This window comes from Carya illinoinensis, chromosome 9 (assembly GCF_018687715.1).
Source record: "Carya illinoinensis cultivar Pawnee chromosome 9, C.illinoinensisPawnee_v1, whole genome shotgun sequence".
NCBI classification, from domain to species: Eukaryota; Viridiplantae; Streptophyta; class Magnoliopsida; order Fagales; family Juglandaceae; genus Carya; species Carya illinoinensis.
The window spans coordinates 39,973,384-39,986,093 of record NC_056760.1 but is presented as its reverse complement, the minus strand read 5'-3'; the positions used below and the strand labels follow the sequence as shown (position 1 = coordinate 39,986,093).

Below are 12,710 nucleotides of genomic sequence, written 5' to 3'. Positions count from 1 at the left end.
ACGGATTAAACTAATGAAAAATGTTAATTAATGGTTCCACGAGTTTACTGTTCATATATTTATTTATTTATTTTTACTTAATAATTAAAAAAATTATTAATTAAGTTATATATTTTTATTATTTTTTTAATAATTAAATAATTTAAAAATTCAATAAATAAAAATAAAAAAATCAACCAACTATATGTCCAAAGATAAAAGCTGGCGGGCCCGCTAAGCTCCGGATAATAAATTCCCAGCAACCGGCAATTGTCCGCACGTGGCTACAAATCTGTTTGACTTTTTTTTTTATCTTCGAGTGACACAAAATAATAGTTAAATAAATAAATAAATAAATAAAATCATAATTTACTTTTAATAATTTAATCGAGTTAATGATCGACTTCGTGCTTAGTAGGCTAGTAGCTCTCACTGCGGATAGAATTTTAAATCCTCTGCGTAGTGTATGGTTTATACGATATAATTTAATTTAAAAAATAAATTTTAAATTTTATAAATTGAGTTTTATTATTTAAATAATATAACTGATGTGTAGGGTATTTTATTTTTCTTTTAAAAACTTATTATTATTATTATTATTATTTAATTAAACGTTGGCTAGTGACGTGAGAAATACTAAATAGTCAGCCAATTAAAAGATTGGAACAAAATATTAGGTTGACTTTTATTTTGGAGCTTATAGACAGTACGAAGTGGGAACGAGCTAGCTGGATAAATCGGATCGACTTTCTTATTTTCTATACAGATTAAAACATGTGTTTGGATCTTCAGGAGTGTTAAGATATGTTGTGAATAATAATAAAATATTAAATAATATTAAAAAATAATAAATAATAGTAAAAAATATATAAAATAATAAATAGTAGTATATTTAATCATTTAACTAATTAGATACCATATATATATATTACTTGAAATTGAAAGGATTTTATTCAATAATTATAAAAATGATAGATATATAAAATAGACCGTACGTACAACATTAATTTGTTGAGGGTTTATATATTAATTTCTTTTCGAAACTCAATTTTGAATTCACTATAAAAGAAAAAAAAAAACTATATAGGAATTGAAACATTTTCATTCCTTTCAAAATATTCCTAAATCGACTGAGATGCCTCACGTGTTAGTACCTGAAAAATGGAATGAAATAATCTAACGACCGACATAATTCAGGATATATATATATTTTGGGAATTCGAGTTTTTCTTGGATCAAAAGGTCAAGTTCTTTGTCATTAATCCCGTAGAAGAATTTCAACGCTAAGTCGATCGCCAATACCTGACCAGTTTACGTTCTGTCGGTCGTTATAATATATATATATATATATATATATAACCCACTTACAAAAGGCGATAAATGCCAAATCTCAAACGTCTAAACAGCTGAGCGTTTATTTTCTTACATGCAGGTGTGTGTAAATGTATGGGGATAGTACTTGCGTTCATATTATATAGTAATACTAGGCTGGCAGGCGGCCTCCTTTAATTGACTTGTTTGCTATAACACGTACGAATTCAGATTGGCATGGGTGCTATTCCCCATCTAATTAGGGCCAACAATTACATTCATTCTAGTGGAAAAGGAATGTGAATTTTTTCTTCATATTATTGTTTGGAAAGTTTTGTCGTAGTCTGAGACCTGTCTCTCTCTCGGACCCCTACACAGGAGAATATATATCTCAGAAACCCAAACTCAGTGGGTGGAGAAAAAGCTAACCTCGATCCTCTATATATATATATATATATATATGACAGTCCCAAAGCCAAGCATATCACAACAATCATATTCTCTCTACGGCCACTAGCTTAAATCCTCTTTCGAATCGTATAGCTAGGCTAGCTACCAGCTAGCCTTTCTTTCTTATAAATTCTACCAGCTTCCTGATCTTAGCTCAAGGAAGTGATCTGAGGAGATGGAGGAGATCAGTAAGCAGGAAGCAGGTCAACCAGGAGATCGGACTGACCAGGAGAATTTATTGGTTCATGATTCTTCTGTGGATCATAAAGGAAAAGTGCCTCTTCGGACTTCCACTGGTGTTTGGAAGGCCTCCAGGTTTATTATTGGTAAGGAATACGAATCGCTATTAATGCATGTCACAGATCAATAACATCCTCCCAGCATGCTGTTACTTATATCTAGAACTGCATGTGTTCAGGTGGAGGAAAAATCCTTCTAAATTTTCAATATCTTCCCTCATCCCACTACTGGCATGCAACCAGAGTATTAACAAGTTAATTAGTCACTTGTATGCACCCTTCCTAATTATATATATACACATGATATGCTGAACGCTATCTTTGCATGTGTTAGTTATTATCTCTCTTTTTTTTATCAAATATTGGTATACAAGATATATGTTTATACGTATTTGTGGAATAATCCTTAAACAAAAAAAAACATATTCTTTCTTCAACATGAATTAACTCGTGTTAGGTCCCTCAACTTCCACTTTGATCTGTTCGTTACTGCTTGTTAGTGACCCTAATCTAGTGTCATATATATATATATATATAATACCATGTAGACTTGCTTCTTCTTTCTGTCTTTTGACTGCAATGATCCAAGAACCAGCTGGTATAGCTTGCATGTTCATGTAATATGCATATATAAGATTAGCCGAGTCGACTTTGTTTCGGGTTTTTATAAGAGAACCTGCGGCTATTGCATGGAGGTAGCTAGCTAGGCGTGAGAACTACGCCGATTAGTCAGTACATTCCGAAAGGAACAAAAAAATGGCAATCAAATTGCATGCATGATTTGACATGTGGGGTCTGAGAACGCTTTCCTATCAGAAAAGTCTGCATAAATATTAGTTTTTTAATATTAATCGGAATGAGAAATATCTAGTCTTAGGCGTTAGGTGAAATAATCGATCCTCTGTATGCATGTATTCAAGTTCCTGTCAACCATGGCATGTATTTGATAACAGCATGCATCTTATATATTAAGCCATGACAGTTTGACAGAAATATTTATTTTATTGGTATAAATATTGGGATGTATAAATATCGTTGACCAAGTTTTAGATTCGCATAATCATGTTTTGAAGCTGTATGCTCTGAGTAGTAGCGTGTGGTGTAAGGCGGTCCATGAGTACTGCAATGTGGCGGGACCACTGCAGCAACTTGGACAGTGCTCCCCAATATATAATGGCCGCCCTTTCGCATTATGTACAAAAGCATTGCGGCTGAGACTACCGTTTTAATTAGTAGATCTGGACCTGTTTCGGGAGCTCTAATTTTACGTCAATTCATATCACAAAGACACAAACACCCTTTTCTAGTTAATTAATTAGCTACGAATCCTCAACTTTGAATTCGTTTTTCTTGTAATTTAGTAAACAGAGAAGTAACAATCCTTCATCATCATTTTCCACGTCTGCAACAAATATACGATAAAATCCTTCCGGGCCCCCACTATCTTCATTTCTTCGGAAACATCGGAAATAATTCATTGGTAGATCGGCCCTACCACTTTTTGAGGTCAACACGGATAAAGGACCCAGTAGTGATGAGTAGAACCATTAAAAAAAAAAAAAAGTTTATTCTCTTCATTTAAACGAGTGATGATGCACTTTTTGAAAGGGTTAAATCATGGCATAGAACCAAAATATAAATTGAAACGAGCAATGAGCATTTAAATCTGTACCATGCATGTGAAGGAGACCGGTACAAGACAGCGAATTATCTTTAACTAAATTAATTTTTGACTGTGTTTGATCATTTGGGCAGCAATCGAGTTCAGTGAGAGATTGAGTTACTTTGGAATTGCAACCAGCTTGATCCTTTACCTCAGCAAAGTAATGCTTCAAGACCTTGAGACAGCAGCCAAGAACGTGAACTACTGGTCTGGTGTTACTACTTTGATGCCACTGTTGGGAGGGTTCATAGCTGATGCTTACTTAGGCCGATTCTCGACAGTGCTCGTGTCAACCATCATCTATCTCATGGTATAAATCTAAAGACCAGATCATTGGTCTAAAATTTTTGTACATTTCAGGTCTTAGACTGACAAAATTCTGTGCTTGATATTGATATACTGCAGGGTCTGATCCTCCTGACGTTGTCATGGTTCATACCAGGATTAAAGGCTTGTGAGACTGATATGTGCATAGAGCCTAGGAAGGTTCACGAGGTGGTTTTTTTCCTTGCCATTTACATGATCTCAGTAGGAACTGGAGGGCATAAACCCTCTTTGGAGAGCTTTGGAGCGGACCAGTTTGATGATGATCACACTGAAGAAAGAAGGCAGAAGATGACATACTTCAACTGGTGGAACTTTGCCCTTTGTGCTGGAGTTCTACTTGGTGTGACTGTGATTGTGTATGTGCAAGACCATGTGAACTGGGGTTCTTCATATATCATACTCACGGCAGTCATGGCAGTGTCGTTGGTTATCTTCATCATAGGAAGGCCATTTTATCGTTACAGACATTCAACAGGGAGCCCCTTGACGCCATTGTTGCAAGTTCTTGTAGCAGCCATTCGCAAGAGAAATGTTCCTTACCCTTCCAGTGTAGCTCAATTGTTTGAAATTCCCAAGGCAGAGAAAACCAAAGGGAGATTCCTGTGTCACACAAACAAACTCAAGTAAGCATGTCAACCCCTAATTTTAATTGAACACAAATTATCCATATCAGACAGCAGGATGAAAAACTGAGATCGATACACTGGAGAGATGAATAATTTTTCTAGGTATTGTATTTCAGATTTCTTGACAAAGCAGCTGTTCTTGAAGACAAGGATAATCCAGCTGAGAAGCAGAGTCCTTGGAAACTTGCGACCGTGACAAAGGTTGAGGAGTTGAAGCTTGTTCTGAACATGATCCCCATATGGCTTGCTACTTTGCCATTTGGAATTTGTATAGCACAAGGCACCACCTTTTTTATCAAACAAGGTGTTATACTAAACCGAAAGATTGGAAATGGTTTTGAGCTTCCCCCGGCCTCGATTTACGCCGTTGCTGCCATTGGAATGATTATCTCCGTCACTATCTACGAGAAAATCCTCGTTCCCACTCTAAGAAAGGCAACAGGAAACGAGAGAGGAATCACTATACTACAGAGGATTGGGATTGGAATGCTATTCTCCATTCTTGTAATGGTAGTTGCAGCCCTTGTTGAGAAGAAAAGGCTAGGCATAGTGGAGAATGATCCCAGAAAGAGCTCACTTTCCATGAGTGTTTTCTGGTTGGCTCCCCAATTTCTCATCCTCGGTATTGGAGATGGATTTGCTCTAGTGGGCTTGCAGGAGTATTTTTATGAACAAGTCCCAGACTCTATGAGGAGCTTAGGCATTGCATTTTACCTAAGTGTTATAGGAGCTGCAAACTTCGTGAGTAGTTGGTTGATAACCATTGTTGGACGTTTAACCAAGAAGGATGGACACGGTTGGTTTGGAAAAGATTTGAATACTAGCCGTTTGGACAAATTCTATTGGCTATTGGCTGGAATTTCTGCTGTGAACATGCTCTTTTTTGTGTTCTTGGCTCGAAGGTATTCTTATAAAACTGTGCAGAGGGTGGCTGTGGCAGACTGCAATATTGAAGGCGATGATGATGCCATGGTATAGGTAGTAATCTTTTAAGGAAGGAGCCTATAGAACTGCAGCTAGCTTAAATGTCTAAATATTTAAATGACGACCAAATTAAGAAAAAAAAGAAATGTACTCTTCTTAGAAGTTAGAAATATTGCAATTCTGATTGAAGTTTGTGTTATAAGCATGTGTTTCAGTTCATAGTTTTCCATGTAATTAACAAAGGCAAATCATGTTAACATCATGCTAAAGCATCATCATTTACATGAGATCCAACTATTTGTGTTTGTTCCGTTGCGGAAAACACTTTCGGACCGTCAAATTTGAAAAAGATTCTAAGGATAGAAATTATGACACTGAAGTTAAAATAATATTGGCTGATCTTGCGATTATAATTTCTTTAGGGAAATTTCAATAATAACCAGAAGATCAATGCAGTAAACAGAAGGTTTTCTGTTGGATAGATCATCTACTAATTAATAAATTATATTATTTATTGAAAAAAATATTTTAAATGGCTGATTAAAATGTGACTGGGACTAGATCTGGGAGTTAAAAAAAAAAAAAAACGAAGTGGTGACTAGATGCATGTGGGAGGCTTTGTCTTATTGGCCTTATTGTGGGGGATAAAATCATTATCGGAGAAGCTTTCAAGGTCACGATGCTAAAGGTTTGGAAGCCAAAGGGAGGGGTACAGTTCAAAGGTGTCGGGGATAGCCTTTTCTTGATTGAGTTTCACAATGCCCACGATATGGAGAAGGTGAAGAGAGGGCGGTCATGGACGTTTGATCGCAACATGATATGTCTTAATGAGTTTGATGGTCTCATTGCACCAAAGAACATTGCTTTCAACAAGGAAACGATCATGTGAATCTAGTTTCATAACATCCCTCTTGGTGGCATGACCAGGGTCATTGGTGAAAAGATCGAGAGCATGGTTGGAGAAGTAGTGGAAGTTGATGTTGATGATGAAGGAGCTATTCCTTACCATACAAGGTTGAAGATGATGACGTGGAGAAATTGAAGAATCTAAATGGAAAGCAGTCGAATCATCCTAAAGAGGGGGCAAAATCCTATGGACATTCCAAGATACTGGGAGAGAATTAAGCAGATTTCATTTTACAGGAAAATGAGGGAATTATGGGTCAAAGGCCAGGTATGGAAACAATGCCTCCTTTTGAGGCACTATCTAAGGAAGTTGAGGATCCCATGTTAAAGCAAGGAGGCGGATTAGGGGATTAGTTCATGGGTGCAGTTGATTTCAATGCAGTTATTAAAGAACCATGCATGCATTCTGTAACAGCCCGCTAAAAATTCAATTGTGAAATTTCTATTAACTTTAGGAACCTCGTGAAAACCCCATAAGTTTTCACGAATCCATTAATCGTATAGGTTTTTGTCTAACTACATAGTTAGTGTTATTATTTACTATGGTATCAGAAGTGTGTTTTTGATTATTGGAGATAGTTAGAAGTGTCAAAATGTATTACGGTTTGTGCCATTAGACTCGGAGGATTATTTAAAGTTTTATGGCGCAATAACATTTTTTCATATTTTTAGACAAAACGTCTGTTCAAAACTGTAAATATTATTAGATAAAAAGAAATATCTTGAGGTAATTTTCCTGAATATTATTGGGTAAAAATATTTTGAGTTGATTTTTATAGATATTATTAGATAAAAATATTTTAAGTTGATTTTTTTGTAAATATTATTAGATAGAATATTATGAGATAATCTTTTATAGATATTTTGGGTAGGAGAAAACTACACTCAACTCTCAACTCCAGCCTTATCATCTTCCTTATCTCGTCCATAAGTAGCTCCAGCCATCACCTACAAACTTATCTTCATTTACACGTTCCTTTAAAAGAATATCAAATACTTTCTCTCGGACAGCTTTTAGGAGTTCTTTTGCACGCCCATTTCGAAGCTTTTGTAAGTGTTTTATCATAAAGTCTCCTTCATATATGTTGTTCCTTTTTGAGTCTAGTTTACATGGATATATTATTTGCCCCGTTTGAAGATCATTTAGTCAGTCAAATATTATATAAACTATAGAAAGGTCATTCTAGGAGATAGACTGGAGAATATGTTATAGTTTGGAGTTTTTGACCAAGCTAATGGATAGATATTGGTCCAAAATTTTTATGGAGTATTGTTAACATGTATATGTGACTATTGGCTGAGGCTTTTTGCATGATTAAAGGTTTTGATGAAATATTTTCTTAGATTTAGAAACTTAGAAACTGGAAGAAGAAAAACAGTTTCTGTTTTGAGAAAGTTTAACTCTTTGGTGGTCTAAACCTATTCTAATGACTTTAATAATTTTATTGGAGGATCCTAAGTATCTTATATACATTTTATATTATTATTTTGAAGATATTTGATGTTAGTTTCAAAGATATGAAATTTTATGCAAAGAAATATTCAGATAAGCCAAAGTGTGGATATTCTTGGCTAAATTTATGTTTTGGTTAATTTCTAACCATGTGATCTTGAATTAGAAGCTTATATATGTTTTAGGACATCTTTTTAAACCATGTGATGGTTTGGTTTGAAGATCATATATTTATAAGTCATAGATCAAGAGATTTATCAAAACTAGTTGAGGAAAAAGTTTCTGTTTTTGGACTAAGTGTAAAACCAAAAACTCCAAATGTTATTTTGTGATTTTGGTGACTTTATTTTGATGATTTAAAGCATGGTTGATGTTAGGATGATATTATGAATATGTTAGAAGTAAGATTTGATTTTTAAAATTCTTAGAGATGTTTTGATTTAAGGTCAAAACTTGTGATTCAAGTGCTTGAATCTTTTTACAAAACAATTTGGTGTTAATTATTAGCTTTTTCTAAATGGATGTTTTAAGTATGGTTTTGAACTTAGGATTGGAAGATGTTTGTTGCAAAATTTTGGTTTAAGCATGAGTTTTGAAGTTGGAAGGAATTGCAACAAAAATCAAGGGAAATGGCCTATGGATGTTTCGGCCATAGTGTGTTCTTCATAGTTGTGTTTTGTTTTAAATTTTTCTAAGTTGATATTTAACTTTAGGACAAAATTTACATGAGGAATGTAAATTTTGGAAACTTTTGAAATTAGTATGCAAAATCCTTAAGTTATGGTTAAAACGGTCATTTTCCTACATGTAGATAGTAAAATAAAAATTTTACTCTTTAAGTTAGTATTTTCCATATTTCAAATTATTAGTGATTTAGTTTTAACTTTTAGAATCACTAATTACAGTTCCTTGTGATCGCACTTGAAGTTTTATAAGAAACGCGGAGATTGAGGTAAGTTAGCTTTTAACTTACTAGCAGTCTACTGTGTATGTGTGCTAAGTAAAGGAACTACAGTGTATGTATGTGTGTTATCATATATGTCATGCCATGCCAAGTTATCACGTAATTGTCTATTATACAGAATTTATTCTGTCATCAATTTTTTATTTGTTACATAATATATTCTGTCATGTATTACTGTACCTTACAAGTACGTCATGCTAAGTATGCCATCTATTCCATGTATGTCAAGTCATGTAATATTCACTGTTGCAAGTATGTCATGTTAAATATGTTGTCTATTATATGTTATGCCATGTTACGAAATGTTTCTATCTCAAGTTGGTCATGTATTTCAAGTTATGTTCAAGTCACGTTATGTTATATCAGGGCTTTAGTCATTTCGTATTCCAGTCACGTTTCATTTTGATTACTTATGTATGGGGTCACAGCAATTGTGGCGCATACACTACGTGAGACACAGCAATTGTGACATATAGAATACATGGGGCCACAACAACTGTGGAGTATGTATTTAAGCAGTTAAAGAATAAGTTTCTGTAGAATACATGGGGCCACAACAACTGTGGAGTATGTATTTACACGTAGAATATATGGGGCCACAACAACTGTGGAGTATGTATTTTTCATGTTAAGTCAAGTTTGTATAGAATACATGGTGCCACAACAACTGTGGAGTATGTATTTACACGTAGAATACATGGGGCCACAACAACTGTGGAGTATGTATTTTTCATGTTAATTCAAGTTTCAAAGCAAGTTCATGCTAAGTCAAGTTTCAGATCAAGTTCATGTCAAGTCAGGTTCAGTTCATATTTCAATTTAAGTTATGTCAATTATGCTATGTTGTACGCCAAGTTATGCTTTAATTAGTTATGAATTTGATTATGCATTTATGCTTTTACTGTCATCCATGCATTATTAGCTTGTGTGGAAGTTTTTTGTTAACTTACTGAGATTTGTAATCAAATCTCACTTTGGTAGTCCCAACTACCATTCCCTCCGAATGGTAGATCTTGTTACAGGACCTGAAGGAGAATCAGGAGCTGATCAACTAGATACAGTTGACTAAGCGACGGTGCAACATAAATGTTAATATAGTAATTAACGTAAATTACTACTTGTACGATTGAGTTGCATCTCTAGTACTTTTTGGATCATAACCATTTTGGACTAGTGTTGTGATCCTAGTTGTTCAATGGATTTTTATGTATGAAGTATGTTTTAAGCATTTGAGATATTTTCAATTTGGTACATAGTATTGCTAAAGAAAAAATTTATCTGCTGCGAATATTGCATATTGTTAGATGCATGTTAGGAATATTGCATCTTATATGTCATGAACGGGGGCAGGTAACCCTGTGTTGCATGTCTCGACGCTTCAAATGTCCGTCCGATCCCAAACGGAATTTGGGGGCGTCACAGGGTGGTATCAGAGCAAATACGTCTCTGGGCAGTAAATCCACATGTCCTTAGGAAATGCAAGAAAAATTAGGCTTGAAATTTTAGTCGTCAGTAGGCTTGAATTTCTTAAAGTATGAAAGGTAGTATGTGGTTTTAATACATATACTCGTGTGTTTCAAGAAGGGACACATGACTCATAATAGAATACCTCAGAATCCTAAGGGAGATAACAATCAAGAGGATCAGAATTTCCCGATGGATGAAGGATTAGTTGAGTTAAACATAGTTAACGTTGATCTGATTGCAATTGATGGTAGTATTACATTATTGTTATTTTGGAATAGGTCAAGTCATTGGGGTTGGTAAATTGTACATTGTTTGATTCAAATGAGTTATTGTTTCTATTAATTGTGGTAGTGCTTGAGAATTCAGGTTGGAAACTGAATTGTTACCCTAGTGATAAGAGTAACAATTTTCATTAGAAGTATTATTGTTCATATCAATGTAGATATAGAATACCTTTTAGTAATATGGGAAAGGATATGTAAGATTGATGAATGGTATTCCACATATTTGGATAATTGTTTTGATTCTGAGAATACGATAGAAATTATGTTTGGAAGAGTAATTTGATTAGGAGAAGCTTTAGCCTTAGTAGGATTCATTTATGATAATAGTATTACCACGCCGCCAGTAAATGATTTCTGACAAAGCACTATCTTTATGGATACATAGATCGATCTTCTTTTGAAAACTATTATATGGGGAGTAAAATCTTGATCTTGAGGATTTATGTGAACATTAGGAACAAATCATTTAGAGTTAGAATAATTGATAACTCATGATGGATAGAAGAGTTATGACAATCATAAGAGAGAAAGTCTCAAGTTTAAGTTATTAACTGGTTAGTTATCGAAGTACCACTTAGGAAGATAACTGATTGTTGCGATTATAAAGAAGTAAGTTAGTCCTAGACCAGTAGAACTCCTTGAGGTTTTTATTAACTTGAAGATTACTGAGAGTTTGGATATGCATGATTAAATGCATATTTATATGAGTCATTGGATCATGTCATATATATGAAAATCCCTGAAAGAAATAAAATGGAGTACATAAAACATCTACCAGAAAATAGAAATACAAATATGAATATTTGTGAAGTATTATTTTATTATCATAAAGCAAAATTACAGAAATTTGAGGCTCTTTGCCTCAATCTTTAAACGCTCTTACTCTTCAAAAATCTGTATGTCTTTCCTATCTAAAGGAGTAGCCACTCGAAAAGAAGAGTTAAGCAAAGATTTTAAATCTTTGTTCTCTCGCTTTACTGCTTCTATCTTCATGTTGGATTCCATAAGAAGCCTCTGAAGGATATAAATATTCTCGTGGAGTTTGTCAACCCCACCAGTCCTGGATTGCAGTCGCTGAGAATATGCGACAATGGCTGATGAGTATCGGGTACCGAGACTCACAAGCTCGTAGATAAGTTCATTATTTGACTTCTTAGTCAGATCATTATTGGATTGTACTATAGCACCTACGGAAGAAGCATAAACAACTGGTGAACGAGGTGCAGAATACCTCATGTTTTGGTAATGAGAAGATTGCTGAACCATTACAAAGTGAGTGAGCAGAAAGAGATTGCAGAGTAAGAATACAGACTAATTTCAGAAAAGTGAAAAAGATGAGATGAGAAAGAAGATGAACTGAATAATTCTTTTATAGAGAAAATTATGACGAATCATCTCTCGTGAATCATTTATCTACAAGAGACAAGAGCAATATAGTATCATAGCTGCGGTGCCTGACAACTATAGAAGAACAAAGTAGTGTCATAGTTATGCGGTGCCTGACAACTACAGAAGACCTATAAAAATCATGCGCATCAGAGTTGTCTGGTCTAAAACAGAGGGCCACGGAGTTAAAAAAAATAAAAATAAAAATAAAAAAAAAAAAAAAAAAAAAAAAAACAGAGAGAGAGAGAGAGGATAACGGCTTAATTTTGATGAATTCTCTACTAACTTTGGTATTTACAAAAACACTTAAAGTATATCGCCTATGTTTTTCTAAAGAAGAGTTTCAGAAGATTCTTTACTTGAAGTTTTAGGTTTGGAGAGTGTGTCGATACAACTTGGCCAACCTTGTGGAAAGAAGTATAATATAATTGTTGATTAAAATAAGAGAGTTAAGGAATGACATAATCTCAAAGGCAAATATATACGGGATAGACACCAGGTTGGTAAGCAACACATATTCCTTAACTTGTTATTTCTTACTTACTTCGATTTCGAGGACGAAATCTTTTTTTTAGGAGGGGAGATTGTAACAACGCGCTAGAAATTCAATTGTGAAATTTCTATTAACTTTAGGAATCTCGTGAAAACCCCATAAATTTTCACGAATCCATTAATCGTATAGGTTTTTGTCTAACTACATAGTTAGTATTATTATTTACTATGGTATCAGA

General features: G+C 34.3%; 1 protein-coding gene across 1 annotated transcript; it reads left to right on the top strand.

Annotated features, from left to right (window-relative positions):
- The first annotated feature begins 1,749 nt into the window (after window positions 1-1,749).
- Window positions 1,750-5,738, top strand: LOC122276668 (protein NRT1/ PTR FAMILY 5.6-like). Its single transcript, XM_043086548.1, has 4 exons — window positions 1,750-2,066; window positions 3,735-3,952; window positions 4,048-4,592; window positions 4,712-5,738. The coding sequence occupies exons 1-4, from the start codon at window positions 1,916-1,918 to the stop codon at window positions 5,571-5,573; spliced, it is 1,776 nt and encodes a 591-aa protein (XP_042942482.1). The 5' UTR covers window positions 1,750-1,915; the 3' UTR covers window positions 5,574-5,738.
- The last annotated feature ends 6,972 nt before the right edge of the window (window positions 5,739-12,710 follow it).